Raw genomic sequence first — 16797 nt, 5'->3', positions numbered from 1 at the left:
TAATCACGCAGGAGAACCGATCTGGCCTCGCTGACCCATCATTTATCTGAGGGAGGGCATGAAATTTTGAGAATTATACAAATCTGACAAAAAATTTATAGCAGGGAGGAATCACAATGGAAGAGCCCTCCAGGAGCCCACCGAGGACCACTTATCCAATAGTCCTCCTAATCAACACTTGGGAGGGGGGGGGGGGTTAAAGTCACTTAAAATTTGATGTCAGGAACAGAATATCTGATTTGAATGAGGACAGGTGGATGCACTGGAAGAGGAGCCACAAGGAGCAAAGCAGAACATGAGCCCTCCCAAGACAGAGCCACAATGACACCATAAGCCAGCCATGGAGCAGTGCCCTAAGAGGCAGTGGCTCCGTGAGATCTAAGTAATTTAAGGCGAGCGAGTGGAGGCAATGCACTCTGGAAAATCAAGCACTATGTCACAGTGAGCGACATAAGCTGATCCTCTACAAAAGCCACATCAAGAGGCATCTGACTTGCCTGGTGATACTGCGGGGTAACTAGGAGGAGACCCAGAGGAGTTTGTCATGTTATCCCCAGAGGGCAGGGTTGACAACTTGTCACACGATACACAGGCTGGTTGTCAGCAGTAACTGAAGATCAGCCGGCGGTGTAATGTTAGGTGTGTGATCACATCATACTTCTTGAATCCTGTGCTGTTGTGATGGCGGCTGCAGCACATTGGATACTAGCAGGTCCAGATATTAGGAATCTCTTGTGTTTTAAAATATTTATTTTTTATAAAAGCGGGGTTTGGCACCGACATTCTGTGCCAGAGTCGTTTATTTACACTTCAGTAAGAAAATATGAGATCTGCTAAATTGCCCGGGCTGGCCAAAGATGACAGCTGCCCACTACAGACAGGTGAACAAAAACGCGACAACATCCGGAGCCGGTCAGTCACTGTCCGAGGCCACCGCCATTGAACCCTTCCTTTTCCTCTTTGAGGGTTTTGGTTTCGCATCTTCCTCCTCCTAAATGTGACAATGAGAAAACATAACAGGTGACCCAAAATCTGCACTTGCCCCAATCCTCTGACTTCCTACACGTAAAAAAGAATAAAATTTCTTGGTCTCCTTCCCACCAGGCAGCCTTTGCCCCACCAGGCAGACATTATCTCGCCAGAACCCTCCCCGCCAAGCAGTTGTTTTTTCCCCCCAGTCCTTGCCCACCAGGCAGCCATCCCCTCCCTGACGTGTGGCTGTCGCCTCTCTCATCCATCCATTCCTCCCCATCCCCACTGTGTGGCAGTCACCTCACCGCCATGCAGCCCTCATTTTTCCTCACGAATCTGGGCAGACACTGCCTCTCCAGTCTTCCTTTTCCTCTCCGTCAGTCAGCAGTCATCTTTCCTCCACCATAGAGCCCTCATCTCTCCCAGCTGTGCAGTCGTCCCCTCCCCGCCAAGTAGCTGTCACCTCTGCTGTCTGTTCCCCCCTCTCTGGCCATTTGGATGTCTCCTCTCCCCCTTCCTGCCGTGCAGCCATTGGCTCTCCTACCTGGTGCCCTTGCCGCAGTGCAGCCCTCGCCTTTCCTCTCCCATCTGGGTGGCGATTAATAATAATAATTTTTTCTTTTATAGCGCCAACATATTCCGCAGCGCACATTGCTGTCCCCGATGGGGCTCACCATCTAAATTCTTTATTAGTATGTCTTTGGAATGTGGGAGGAAACCGGAGAACCCAGAGAAACCCACGCAAACATGGGGAGAACATACAAACTCCTTGCAGATGTTGTCCTTGGTGGGATTTGAACCCAGGACTCCAGTGCTGCAATGCTAAGCACTGAGCCACCGTGCTGCCATTGCCTCTCCTCCCTAGTATTCTCCCAACTGGACGGCTGTCAGCTCTCCTCCCCAATCCTCTCCCAACTGTATGACCGTTGGTCACTTTTCCTCCACTGTGGTTCTCTCCCCACTGGTCAGCCATCACCTTTCCTTCCTGATCCTCTCCCTAACCAGGCTGCCATCACTTCTCCCCCCTGGTCAGCCATCACCCTTTTCTCCATGACCCTCTCCCCACCAGGCCATTGCCTCTCCTCTCTGATCCTCTTCCCAACCAAGCTGCCATCGCTTCTCCTCCCTGATCCTCTTCTCAACCAGGCTGCCATTACCTCTCCGCTCTGATCCTCTCCCCACTGGTCAGCCATCACCTTTTTTTTCCTTGATCTTCTCCCCACCAGGTGGCTGTTGCATCTCCTCTCTGTGCCTCTCCCCAACCAAGCTGCCATTACCTCTTCTCCCTGATTCTCTCCCCCAATCAGCTTGCCATCTCCTCTCTGACCCTCTCCCCAACCAGACTGCCATCGCTTCTCCTCCCTGATCCTCTTCTCAACCAGGCTGCTATCACCTTTCTTCCCTGATCCTCTCCCCACCAGGCTGTCATCACCTCTCCTCCCTGGCCAGCCATCACCTTTTTTTCCCCTGATCTTTTCCCCACGAGGTGGCTGTTGCGTCTCTTCTCTGTGCCTCCCCAACCAGGCTGCCATTGCCTCTCCTCCCTGGTCCTCTCCCCAACCAGGCTGCCACTGCCTCTCCTCCCTGATCCTCTCCCCAACCAGGCTGCCATCGAACTCTTCTCTCTGACCCTCTCCCCAACCAGACTGCCATCGCTTCTCCTCCCTGGTCCTCTTCCCAGTAGTCAGTCATTGCTTCTCCTCCCTGACGCTCTCCCCACCAGGCTGCCATTGCCTCTACACCCTGGTCCTCTCCCCAACCAGACTGCCATCGCTTTTCTTCTTCCCACTAGTCAGTCATCGCTTCTCCTCTGGGGGTGCTCTCCCCACCACGTTGAACTCACCACTTACCAAGCCCTGCCCTGTCAGTCAGCAGTGCCCCTTTACTCACTGATGCGCTGCTGGACACGGACTCCTCCTCAGTGTTTGTGGGCTGCGCCGTGTTCTTCCGGCTGCGAGGACTAGTCATTGGACCTTTCCTCCGGCTCTTGGGGGGTTTGGTGGAGTCTTCGTACTCCTCAGCCAGTGCAAAGAGGTCACTGAACCTTAATTAATGTCAGAAAAGTTCTCAGCACCAACAGCCGCACCAAGTCCAGTATATACACCCAGTACCTAAAATGGCCACAAGGTGGCAGCCAAACCAAGTATCTCTCCTTCCTCACTGCGCGTACTAGCAGGGGGTGGGGGTGGTGCTGCACTTACTTCATCTTGTGTACCTCGTCACAGCTGGCCTGGACATGCTGCAGAGCCTGCAATATGGGCGTCTGGCTGAAAACTAAGAAAAAGGCTCCGTTACACAACAAGGAACAGACCTGGGACACCCACATCAGTTATACTGGGATATACAGTACAAGTGCTTCTCACAAAATTAGATAATCAAAAAGTTAATCTATTTCAGTTCAATACAAAAAGTGAAACTCATTATATAAAGTCATTACAAATAGAGTGATCTATTTCAAGTGTTTATTTCTGTTACTGTTGATTATGGCTTACAGCCAAAGAAAACCCAAAAGTCATTATCTCAGTAAATTAGAATAATTGACAAAAACACCTGCAAAGGTTTCCTAAGCATTTAAAAAGGTCCCTTAGAAGTCTTCCCCACGATTGTGGAGCTACTGAAACAGACTGACTTGACAGATGTCCAGAAGGCAGTCAGATGCACCTGTACCTGTATCTATATATAATGCTCTATATAAAGTGGATACAAAAGTCTACACACCCCTGTAACATGCAACATTTTTGTAAAAATATCCTACAAAGAAGAATCATCTCAGGACTTTTCCCCCTCTTTAACCCCTTCACGAGCGATGACGTATATTTACGTCATCGTTAGTGTTCCTGCCTTGGATGCAGGCTCACACGCTGAGTTGGCATCTCTCCCGCACTTGATGGCTGATTTAATTAGTCACCAAGTGTCTATCAGTCTTGGGTGGATCATAGATCCATCCAGTTAAGGCTGAGTCACACATAACGATATCGTTGCAACGTCACGCTTTTGGTGACGTAGCAACGATCCCGCTAACGATCTCGTTATGTGTGACAGCGACCAATGATCAGGCCTCTGCTGGGAGATCGTTGGTTGATGGGAATGATCAGGACCTTTTTTTGGTCGCTGATCATCCGCTGTCATCGCTGGATCGGCGTGTGTGACGTCGATCCAGCGATGTGTTCACTTGAAACCAGGGTAAATATCGGGTTACTAAGCGCAGGGCCGCGCTTAGCAACCCGATATTTACCCTGGTTACCATTGTAAAAGTAAAAAAAAAAAAAACAGTATATACTCACATTCTGATGTCTGTCACGTCCCCCGGCGTCCACAGGGTTAAAGCTGCTTTCGGCAGGAGCGCTGCTAATATGCACGCGCTGCTGCCGAGAGCTTCCCTGCACTGAATGTGTCAGCGCCGGCCGTAAAGCAGAGCACAGCGGTGACGTCACCGCTGCTACTGCCGGCGCTGACACATTCAGTGCAGGGAAGCTCTCGGCAGCAGCGCGTGCATTAGCAGCGCTCCTGCCGAAAGCAGCTTTAACCCTGTGGACGCCGGGGGACGTGACAGACATCAGAATGTGAGTATATACTGTTTTTTTTTTTTTTACTTTTACAATGGTAACCAGGATAAATATCGGGTTACTAAGCGCGGCCCTGCACTTAGTAACCCGATGTTTACCCTGGTTACCCGGGTGCTGCAGGGGGACTTCGGCATCGTTGAAGACAGTTTCAACCATGCCGAAGTCGTTCCCCTGATCGTTGGTCGCTGGAGAGAGCAGTCTGTGTGACAGCTCCCCAGCGACCACACAACGACTTACCAACGATCACGGCCAGGTCGTATCGCTGGTCGTGATCGTCGGTAAGTCGTTTAGTGTAACGGTACCTTTAGTCACTGAAATTGGCATTTGACAGCGGCGTTTAACTGACACACACACAGGAAGAGCGACACAAATCCCACCCATTGGTGCGCCGTTGGGTTGTCATGACAGCCAGAGGTCTTATTAGACCCTTGTGCCTGTCATTCCGATCCTCCTGTAAATACTAGTCCGAGGCTGTCGTTCATAGACCATAATTTCTGCTACACACAGCAGGGCTGAAGCCATGCTATGTATAGTACAGGTGATTGGATGATCACACATTCAACTCTGCCATTAACCCCTTAATCCCATATGACGTACTATTCCGTCAAGGTGACCTGGGACTTAATTCCCAGTGACGGGATAGTACGTCATATGCGATCGGCCGCGCTCACGGGGGGAGAGCGGCCGGGTGTCAACTATCGCAACTGACATCCGGCACTATGTGCCAGGAGCGGTCACGGACCGCCCCTGGCACATTAACCCCCGGCACACTGCGATCAAACATGATCGCAGTGTTCCGGCGGCATAGGGAAGCATCGCGCAGGGAGGGGGCTGCCCGCATGCTTCCCTGAGACCCTCGGGGCAAGGCGATGTGTTCGCGTTGCTCCGAGGGTCTCCTACCTTCTTCTCCCTGCAGGCTCCGAATCCAAAATGGCTGCAGGGCTACATCCGGGTCCTGCAGGGAGGTGGCTTACCAGAACCTGCTCAGAGCAAGCACTGGTAAGCCTACATGTCAGATCGTTGATCTGACACTTTGCTGTGCACTGTGTCAGATCAGCGATCTGTCACTATAACATGATGCCGGGGGGCTAAAAAAAACATTTTTGTGGGAAAAAAATGATTTTTTATTTTCACGGCTCTGCGTTATAAACTGTAGTGAAACACTTGGGGGTTCAAAGTTCTCACAACACATCTAGATAAGTTCCTTAGAAGGTCTACTTTGCAAAATTGTGTCACTTTTGGGGGGTTTCAATGTTTAGGCACATCAGTGGCTCTCCAAATGCAACATGGCCTCCCTTCTCAATTCCTGTCAATTTTGCATTGAAGAGTCAAATGGCGCTCCTTCCCTTCCGAGCTCGGCCATGCGCCCAGTGGTTTACCCCCACATATGGGGTATCAGCGTACTCAGGACAAATTGCACAACAACGTTTGGGGTTCCATTTCTTCCCTTACCCTTGGGAAATTAAAACATTGGGGGCAAAAAGATTATTTTTGTGAAAAAATATGATTTTTTAATTTTTACGGCTCTGCATTATAAACGTCTTTGAAGCACTTGGTGGGTCAAAGTGCTCACCACACATCTAGATAAGTTCCTTAGGGGGTCTACTTTCCAAAATGGTGTCACTTGTGGGGGTTTCAATGTTTAGGCACATCAGTAGCTCTCCAAACGCAACATGGCGTCCCATCTCAATTCCTGTCAATTTTGCATTGAAAAGTCAAACAGCGCTCCTTCTCTTCCGAGCTCTGCCATGCGCCCAAACAGTGGTTTACCCCCACATATGGTATCGGCGTACTCACGACAAATTGTACAACAACTTTTGGGGTCCATTTTCTCCTGCTACTACCCTAGGTAAAATAAATCAAATTGGGCCTGAAGTCAATCTTGTGTGAAAAAAAGTTAAATGTTCATTTTTATTTAAACATTCCAAAAATTCCTGTGAAACACCTGAAGGGTTAATAAACTTCTTGAATGTGGTTTTCAGCACCTTGAGGGGTGCAGTTTTTAGAATGGTGTCACACTTGGGTATTTTCTATCATATAGACCCTTCAAAATGACTTCAAATGAGATGTCGTCCTTTAAAAAAAAAACAAATTGGTGTTGTAAAAATGAGAAATTGCTGGTCAACTTTTAAGGCTAGGTTCAGATTGCGTTAGGGCAATCCGTTTAGCACTAAGTGCTAGCGGATTGCGCTAACGCAATGTCTTTTTAGGGGTCGCGTTAAACGTCCCCGCTAGCGCAGATCCCTGATCTTCCAGAGCGGGGAACGGACCTCGGGCGCGCCGCGGACGCTGCAAGCAGCGTCTGAGGCGCGCCACAAAAGAACGGCACATCGCTAGCGCGTGCCGAAAATGGCATGCGCTAGCAAGGCGCTTTAACATTGCTTGCAATGGGAGCGCTAACGGACGCGTTGCACGGCGTTAATTTCGCCATACAACGCTGTCCGTTAGCGCTCACACTAAAACGAAATGTGAACCTAGCCTAACCCTTATAACTCCCTAACAAAATTTTTTTTTGCTGTGACAGGCAGCTGGCGAGATCAATAAGCGACGCGGGATTTCCGTTACGGAAGTTTTGGACAAAAAGACGGAAGTACCCCTTAGACAATTATATATATAGGTTAATCTGATTAGTAAATGGCATAATGACAGAAAAAAAATCAAAAGGTCAGAATTGCATTTTTTTAGTCACCGCAACATTGCAATAAAAGGCAATCAAAACATCGTTATCTATCAGAAAATATAATCAATAAAATAATCAAATCAACCTGTATAAAATAAGCCCTCACAGTGACAACAGCAACTTTTTTTTACATTTTTGAATTTTTTGTTTTAACCATGTGGTGGTGTGTGTGTGTGTGTGTGTGTGTGTGTATGTGTATGTGTATGTGTATGTGTATGTGTATGTGTATATATATATATATATATATATATATATATATATATATATATATATATATATATATATATATATATAAGTCCCCCTCTCGGCTTATACTAGAGTCATACCCAGGGGTCGGGGAGCGGGGGCTGTCTAATTATACTCACCTGCTCCTGGCGCGGTCCCTGGTTCCCCAGCACCGCAACTTCCTGTACTGAGCGGTCAAATGGTACCGCTCATTACAATAATGAATATGCAGCTCCACCTCCCATAAGGGTGGAGCTGAATATTACTGTAATGAGCGGTAACGGTGACAGCTCAATATAGGAAGAAGCTGCGGTGCCGGGGAACCAGGGACCTGGAGGGACCGTGCCATGAGAATGTGAGTATAATGGGATGGGGGAGCGCTGCGCAATAGTCACCTTTCCTCGTTCCGGTGCCGCTCCGTGTTCAGCATCGTCTGCAGTGACGCTCAGGTCAGAGGGTGCGGGGATGTGGTTAGTGCGCGCCCCCTGGCTGAACGTCAGTGCAGAAGACGCTGAAGACGGAGCGGCACCGGATCCAGGAAAGGTGAATATTGCAAGTGCCGGGGGCCTGAGCGACAAGAGGAGAGTATGTGATTTTTTTTTTATCGCAGCAACAGCAAATGGGGCAAGTGTCGGTATGGAGCATCTTATGGGGCCATAATTAACGTTTGTGCAGCACTGTATGGGGCAAGTGTCTATATGGAGTATCTTATGGGGCCATAATCAACGTTTGTGCAGCACTATATGGGTCAAATGTGTCTATGGAGCATCTTAAGGGGCCATTATTAACCTTTATGCAGGATTATATGGGGCATATTTTAATATGGAGCATCTTATGGGGCCCATCAAACTTTATGGAGCATTATATGGGGCTCTTGATTCAATATCAATATTCAAAAACACTTAACCTACTGATGTCTCAATTTTACTTTTAATGGTATCTTTTTACTTTTGACATTTACCGGTAGCTGCTGCATTTCCCACCCTAGGCTTATACTCGAGTCATTAAGTTTTCCCTGCTTATTGTGGCAAAATTAGGGGGGGGGGTCGGCTTATACTCTAGTATGTACAAATATTCTCTCTCTCTCTATATATATATTGTACATTCACACTGAAGGCATCAGAACTATGAATTAACACCTGTGGAATTATATACTTAAAAAAAGTGTGAAACAACTGAAATTATGTCTTATATTCTAGGTTCTTCAGAGTAGCCACATTATGCTTTGATGACTGCTTTGAACACTCTTGAAGGAGTTGCCAGAGATGCTTAGCACTTTATGGCCCTTTGCCTTCACTCTGCGGTCCAGCTCACCCCAAATCATCTCGATTGGGTTCAGGTCTGGTGACTGTGGAGGCCAGGTCATCTGGCGTAGCACCCCATCACTCTCCTTCTTGGTCAAATAGCCCTTACACAGCCTGGAGGTGTGTTTGGGGTCATTGTCCTGTTGAAAAATAAATGATGGTCCAACTAAACGCAAACCGGATGGAATAGCATGCCGCTGCAAGATGCTGTGGTAGCCATGCTGGTTCAGTATGCCTTCAATTTCGAATAAATCCCCAACAGTGTCACCAGCAAAGCACCCCCACACCATCACACCTCCTCCTCCATGCTTAACGGTGGGAACCAGGAATGTAGAGTCCATCCGTTCACCTTTTCTGCGTCGCACAAAGACACGGTGGTGGACTCATCAGACCAAAGCAGATTTCCACTGGTCTAATGTCCATTCCTTGCGTTCTTTAGCCCAAACAAGTCTGCTTGTTGTCTGTCCTTAGCAGTGGTTTCCTAGCAGCTATTTTACCATGAAGGCCTGCTGCACAAAGTCTCCTCTAACAGTTGTTGTAGAGATGTGTCTGCTTCTAGAACTCTGTGTGGCATTGACCTGGTCTCTAATCTGAGCAGCTGTTAACCTGTGATTTCTGAGGCTGGTGACTCAGATAAACTTATCCTCAGAAGCAGAGGTGACTCTTTGTCTTCCTTCCTGGGGCGGTCCTCATGTGAGCCAGTTTCTTTGTAGCGCTTGATGGTTTTTGCCACTGCACTTGGGGACACTTTAAAAGTTTGCCCAATTTTTCGGACTGTCTGACCTTCATTTCTTAAAGTAATGATGGCCACTCGTTTTTCTTTACTTAGCTGCTTTTTTCTTGCCATAATACAAAATTCTAACAGTCTATTCAGTAGGACTATCAGTTGTGTATCCACCAGACTTCTGCACAACACAACACCATTTATAAGGCAAGAAATCCCACTTATTAAACCTGACAGGGCACACCTGTGAAGTGAAAACCATTCCCAGTGACTACCTCTTGAAGCTCATCAAGAGAATGCCAAGAGTGTGTAAAGCAGTCATCAAAGCATAATGTGGCTACTCTGAAGAACCTAGAATATAAGACATATTTTCAGTTGTTTCACACTTTTTTGTTAAGTATATTATGCCACATGTGTTAATTCATAGTTTTGATGCCTTCAGTGTGAATGTACAATTTTCAGTCATGAAAATACAGAAAAATCTTTAAATGAGAAGGTGTGTCCAAACTTTTGGTCTGTACTCTCTCTCTCGCTAATATATATATATATATATATATATATATATATATATATATATATATATATATATATATATATATATATATATATATATATATATATATATATACACATATACATACATATACATACACACACACACTATGTTCCAAATTATTACGCAAATGATATTTGTCTCGGATTTTCTTAAATGGTCGGTCCAAATGACAGTCAGTCTAATAAAAGTCATCACCCTTTAGAGCAGGGGTCCCCAACCTGTAGCTCGGGAGCCACATGTGGCTCGCGGACCCAGGAATTGTGGCTCGTGACTGTCTGCCAGCTTGGTGCATTAGCTCCAGGTCTAGCAAACAGGTATGAAGAGTACATCTCAAAATGGTGAATTTTTGAGTAGCCCAGCACAGAAGATAAGATCTGGATGCACATATACTGGTCTTAAGGGTTTAGAGATGTTTTAGATATGGTACTCTGGTAGATGATACTACCTATTAGAGGAGGTTCTTGAAGATGGATGCAACAGTGTGTTGGGAGAATACTGAATTGGGACATTGTTGGAACCTCTGGATCTCAATGTACTGCTTTGAAGTGATTTCTGTGAAAAAGCTTCGGGTTATCATTATACTTGTGATGGGTGCTTTGATTGACATGACTGAGGGGGACAGAAGCAGGATGTTGCTCGTGACCCCCTCTCGGAGCTGAATGTGGCTTGCGACCCTCTCTGTGCTGAACGTGGCTCTCAAGGTCAAAAAGGTTGGGGACCGCTGCTTTAGAGTATACATCAAATTTTATTGAAGAAACCTCCCAATCATAACAGTATAATCTCCAAAATGAACAAAAACCTCAAAATGCACTGTTCCAAATTATTAGGCACAGTAGAATCTCTAGATATTTGATATGTTTTAAAGAACTGAAAATGCTCATTTGTGGAATTTGAAGCATTAAGAGGTCACATTCACTGAACAAAAAAGCTATTTAACTCCAAAACATCCTAACAGGCCAAGTTACATGTTAACATAGGAACCCTTCTTCTATATCCACCTTCACAATTCTTGCATCCATTGAACTTGAGAGTTTCTGCTTGTATTTCTTTGCATGAAGTCAGAATAGTCTTCCAGAGCTGGTGTTTTGATGCGAACTGCCTCCCACCCTCATAGATCTTTTGCTTGATGATACTCCAAAGGTTCTCTATAGGGTTGAGGACAGGGGAAGATGGTGGCCACATCATGAGTTTATCTCCTTTTATGCCCATAGCAGCCAATGACTCAGAGGTATTCTTTGCAGTATGAGATGGTGCATTGTCATGCATGAAGATGATTTTGCTCCTCAAGGCATGTTTCTGCTTTTTATACCATGGAAGAAAGTTGTTAGTCAGAAACTCTATATACTTTGCAAAGATCATTTTCACATCTTCAGGAACTTTAAAGGGCCCTACCAGCTGTTTCATCATGATTCTGTCCCAAAACATGACTCCTCCACATCCTTGCTGACGTTGCAGCCTTGTTGGGACATGGTGGCCATCCACCAATCATCCACTACTCCATCCATCTGGACCATCCAGGGTTGCTCGACACTAATCAGTAAACAAGACTGTTTGAAAATTAGTCTTCATGTATGTCTGGGCCCACTACAACCGTTTCTGCTTGTGAACACTGTTTAGGGGTGGCAGAATAGTAGGTTTATGAACCAAAACAAGCCTTTGAAGGATCCTACACCTTGAGGTTCGAGGGACTCCAGAGGCATCAGCAGCTTCAAATATCTGTTTGCTGGTTTGTAATGGCTTTTTTTAGCAGCTGCTCTCTTTATCCGATGAACTTGCTTGGCAGAAACCTTCCTCATTATGCCTTTATCAGCACGAACACGACTGTGCTCAGATTCAGCCACAAATCTCTTAACAGAAGATGATCACGCTTACATGTTCAAGAAATATCTAATGTTTTCATCCCTTGACCAATTCATTGCACTATTTGATGCTTTCCGGCAGCAGAGAGATCCTTTTTCTTTCCCATGCTACTTGAAAACTGTGGCCTGATTAATAATGTGGAAGATCATTTTTAAGTAGTTTTCCTTTAATTAGAATCACCTGGAAAACTAATTATCACATGTGTTTAAAATTGGAATCAGTGATCCATTGAGCCCTGAGACACAATGCTATCCATGAGTTTATTTGAAAAACAAAACAATTAAATCGTTTTGACACTTAAATCCAATTTGCATAATAACTTGGAACACAGTGTATGTATGTGCAGTGACCTTATGTATAGGTATTGTGTGACTAGGAACATCTGTCCTGAAGGCTGCAGGTTCACACCCAGTTATTAATATGTATTTTCCTGGGACAAGTAGAATTCTGTCCCCAATCTCACCAGGGGGCCCTGCTGGAAGCCAAGAAGAAAGGTAACATTTCACACCTCCTAGCTTCTTGGAAGAGAGATGTTAATTACGGCCTGATAGTATCTCTGTGAGAACGTTTACACAAAAGATCTCAAGAGAAAATAATATATTCATTGGGGGGCGCAGCCGTGGTCCAATCAAAAACCAAGCAATTATGATATTAACCTGAGGGCTGGTCTAGAAACCTGACCTCCAGACCAAAGATATAAATTAGACCTGTATACTGAGAAACGTGTTCACATAATGGGGGCGGCCGAGCTGGTGTGATCCAATCTACATTCATCCTAACCTCAGGGAGCAGAAAGCAGACTACCAAGTTAGATGATTTCTGTAAGTTTTCTCCTGTTATTTTATACTGTTTTGCATAAGTTGTATGTCTTTTTACCATATTTTTATAACCTTTTCTTACTATAAACACTGAACCTTCTTTGTATTAAAGTATAAAACTTTAACAAGTTGAACCTTGAATGTTCTAAAAGAATCCATAGCCTAAGGTGTGTGAGCCTTATGAGTGGTAGACATTATTAGTACTAATATTTCCGGGACTCATCGCCCATGTATTTGGTGAGTGGTGGCAGCGTGTATGAGCGGGTGTGTGGCCTGGGTGTGTGATTTATGCTCCCATTACAGCATAGGGCAGAGGTTGAATGCTGGACTGAGAGTGGGGAGAGATTAACCCTTGCAGGCTCAACCCCAAGTCACGTGCTGAGAGCGGACACGTGAAGAATTGGTTACACCACGGAGAAGGGATCCGTAACAAACCACTTCTCTCTTCCAGCCCCAAGCGGTTTTCCCCTTCCTGACCAGGCCAATTTTTAAAAATTCTGTCCATGTTATGTTGAGGTCATAACTCTGGAGCTTCAATGGATCCATCACGGATTCTGAGATTATTTTTTAATGACAGTTTTAAAATTTCTTTGATAGGACTTACATTTGTGAAAAAATGCGGTAATTTTTTTTTTTTTTTTTTTTTTTTTTTTTTAAATTTGGCAATTTTAATACTGATTTTTTTATGACCTTAAATCAGTTATGTCACACAAAGTAGTTAATAAATAATATTTCCCACATATCTACTTTATATCAGCAGAATTTTTAAATGTTAGGAAGTTATAAGGGTTATAAGTTGATCAGCGATTTCTCATTTTTAAAACAAACAAAAAAAAAAGTCCGTAATCCTTTTTAAGGCTATGTGCACACATTGCTGAATTGCCACGGAAATTTCCGCTGCAATTCCGCAACTCCCTGCCACGGGAAATAAGCATGCAGAATTGGCATGCGTTTTCCCGCTAAACACGAGCGTTTTACAAGCGTAATTAGCTTGCAGAATGCTAATGTTTTCCAACCAGTGTTTGACAAGTGTGACCAACTTTTTACTATTGATGCTGCCTATGCAGCATCAATAGTAAAAAGACGTAATGTTAAAAATAAATAAAAAATTGTGACATTCTCACCTTCCGGCGTCCCCGGCAGCCTTCCCGATCCTCGCGATGCTCCCATTCCCAGTAATGCATCGCGGCAATGACCCCAGATGACGTAGCATCACGCGAGACCGCTACGTCATCACAGCTCATTGTTGCAAGGCATCACTAGGAACGGAAGCTGCCGTGAGCATCGCTAAGGCCTGGGCTGGATCCGAGGGCCACCAGAAGGTGAGTATATAACTTTTTTATTCGAATTCTTTTTTTTAAGGCATGGAGGAGAGTCTCCTCTCCTCCACACCCGGGTACCATCCGCACATAAACCGCTTACTGTGCGCATGGTGGGCATAGCCCCATGCGGAAAGTAAGCGGATTAATGCATTCCTATGTGTGTGGAATCGCCGCGATTCCGCACAAAGAATGAGCATGCTGCTTATTTTTCCGCGATGCGATTCCGCCACGGAAAAATATGCAGCATTAGCACAGCATTGCGGAATCCCATTTAATTCAATGGGTTGTGTTGTGTATGTGTTTTCGCTGCGAAAAAATGCGGCAAAAACGCATACAATCCGCAACGTGTGCACATAGCCTTAGGGACCACCTCACATTTGAAGTCACTTTGAGGGGTCTATATAATAATGGAAAATACCCAAAAGTGAGAATTCTAAAAGCTGCACCCCTCAAGGTACTCAAAACCACATTCAAGAAGTTTATTAACCCTTCAGGTGCTTCACAGGAATTAATGCAATGTGGAAGGAAAAATAAACTTACCTTTATTCACAAACCTTTCCTTTAGACCCAATTTTTTTTCACTTTCACAAGGGGAACGTGAGAAGTTGCACAACAAATTGTATGGTCCATTTATTCCTAAAGTATGCAGATACCCAATATATGGAGGAATACTACTGTTTGGGTGCACAGCAGGGCTTGAAAGAGAACAAGCGCCATTTAACTCAATGTAAAAATGGCTGGAATAATTAGCGAACGCTATGTAGCATTTATTTTGTAGTTGAAGAGCCCCAGGTGTGCCTAAATAGTGGAAACCTCCCACAAGTGACACCATTTTGGAAACTAGACCCCTCAGGGAACTTCTGTAGATGTGTATTGAGCATCTTGAACCCACAGGTGCTTCACAGAAGTTAATGTTAAGGCGTGAAAAAAAAAAAAAATGTTTCTCCCCACAAAAATGTTTTTTTTTTTTTTAGCCCTAAATTTTGCTTTTTTACAAGGGTAACAAAAGAAAATGGACTAAAATTTCTCCTATGGTCGACAACTACTTTTGAGGCACAGTGCAAAGCTCAGAAGGGAAGTAGCGACATATTACAAGGCAGATTTTGCTGCATTGGTTTGAAGGGGCCATGTGACATTGGCAGAGCCCCTGAGTTGCCAGTACAGTAGAACGCCCCCAAAAGTGACCGCATTTTAAAAACTACACCTCTCAATGAATTCACCTAGGGGTGGAGTGATCATCTTGACACCACAAGTGTGTCACAATTTTATATAATTTAGTGAAAAAAATAATTTTTACTACTAAAATTGTGTGTTGGCCCCAAATATTACATTTAAAAATGGCACCAGAATTTGTCCCACAATTTCTGCTGAATGTAGAAATACCCCGTATGTGGCTGTACAGTACTTAGCTGCAGGTTCAAACTTGGGAAAGACGGAGCACTATTTGCCTCCTGGAATGCAGATTTTTCTAGAATAGTTTGCAAACTCCATATACAGAGCTCCTACGTGCTAGAAGAGCAGAATCCCCCCTCTATTGACCCCATTTAGGAAATTATACCCCTTCGGGTCGATGCAATTACATGTATAGCGGGTTTTTATGATTGGCTGCTGTCACACACTAAAAGATGATTTTTATTGCAAAAATTATTTTTTTTGCATCCCCACATTTTGAGAGTTATAATTTTTCCATCTTACGTCCCACAGAGTCACGTGAGGGCTTGTTTTTTCGCGGGACGAGATGACATTTTTATTGGTACCATTTTCAGGCACATGACATTTTTTGTTGGCTTTCTATTCCAATTTCTGAGAGGTAAAATCCAGCAATTCAGGAATTGCTTTTTGTTTTTTTTAATATCATTCCAAGTGTCCATAGTTTTCAGCCTTGTTTTTATTTTTTTATGGTGTTCACTGAAGGGGTTAACTAGTGGGACAGATTAAGTCTGGTTGTTCCGCACGCAGCGATACTAAATGTTTTTTTGTGTTTTTTCACATAAATGTATTTAATGGATTAACCTTTTTCGTATTTTTCGTTTTTCTTTATTTGGGGGATTTTACACAAGTTTTTTTTTTAACCCCTTCACCCCCAGAGCTTTTTTCGGTTTTACGTTTTCCACTCCCCTTCTTCCCAGAGCCATTACTTTTTTTTTTGCCGCCAATATGACCATGTGAGGGCTTGTTTTGAACGACACCATTGGTTTTACTATGTCTTGTACTAGAAAACGGGGAAAAAAATTCCAAGTGCAGCGAAATTGCAAAAAAAGTGCAATCCCACACTTTTTTTTTGTTTGGCTTTTTTTGCTCGGTTCCCTACATGCTAAAACTGACCTGCCATTAGATTCTCCCAGTCATTATGAGTTCATAGACACAAAACATGTCTAGGTTTTTGGGTTTTTTTAAGTGTTAAAACTTTTTTTCCAAACTTTGATAAAAAAAAAAAATTAAAAAATTGCACAATTTTCCGTTACCCATTTTTCATGATCTGGGGTCGGGTGAGGGCTTATTTTTTGTGTGCTGAGCTGACGGTTTTAATGATACCATTTTGATGCAGATATGTTCTTTTGATCGCCCGTTATTGTATTTTAATGCAATGTTGTGGCAACCAAAAAAAACGTAATTCTGGTGTTACCTTTTTTTTTTTTTAGCCTTACACCGTTTAGCGATCAGGTTAATCTTTTTTTTATTGATAAAGCGGGCGATTCTGAACACAGCGATACCAAACATATGTAGGTTTGATTTTTTTGTGTGTGTTTTATTTTAAATGGGGCAAAAG

The 16797-nt window shown here is 44.4% G+C and overlaps 1 protein-coding gene across 3 annotated transcripts in view; it reads right to left on the bottom strand.

Annotated features, from left to right (window-relative positions):
- Positions 1-730: 730 nt before the first annotated feature.
- Positions 731-16797, bottom strand: part of INTS3 (integrator complex subunit 3) — a 136211-nt gene continuing 120144 nt past the window's right edge. For all 3 annotated transcript variants that reach the window (XM_077255031.1, XM_077255045.1, XM_077255037.1), the window contains exons 29-31: positions 3174-3246; positions 2863-3016; positions 731-991 (exon numbers count right to left, since the gene is read on the bottom strand). In XM_077255031.1, coding sequence (XP_077111146.1) covers positions 914-991; positions 2863-3016; positions 3174-3246 — 305 coding nt within the window. In that variant the 3' untranslated portion in view covers positions 731-913. The remainder of the gene's footprint in view (positions 992-2862; positions 3017-3173; positions 3247-16797) is intronic.

This window comes from Ranitomeya variabilis, chromosome 1 (genome assembly GCF_051348905.1).
Source record: "Ranitomeya variabilis isolate aRanVar5 chromosome 1, aRanVar5.hap1, whole genome shotgun sequence".
Lineage (NCBI taxonomy): Eukaryota > Metazoa > Chordata > Amphibia > Anura > Dendrobatidae > Ranitomeya > Ranitomeya variabilis.
The sequence above is the reverse complement of the archived record's forward strand: the minus strand, read 5'-3'. Positions and strand labels throughout refer to the sequence as shown.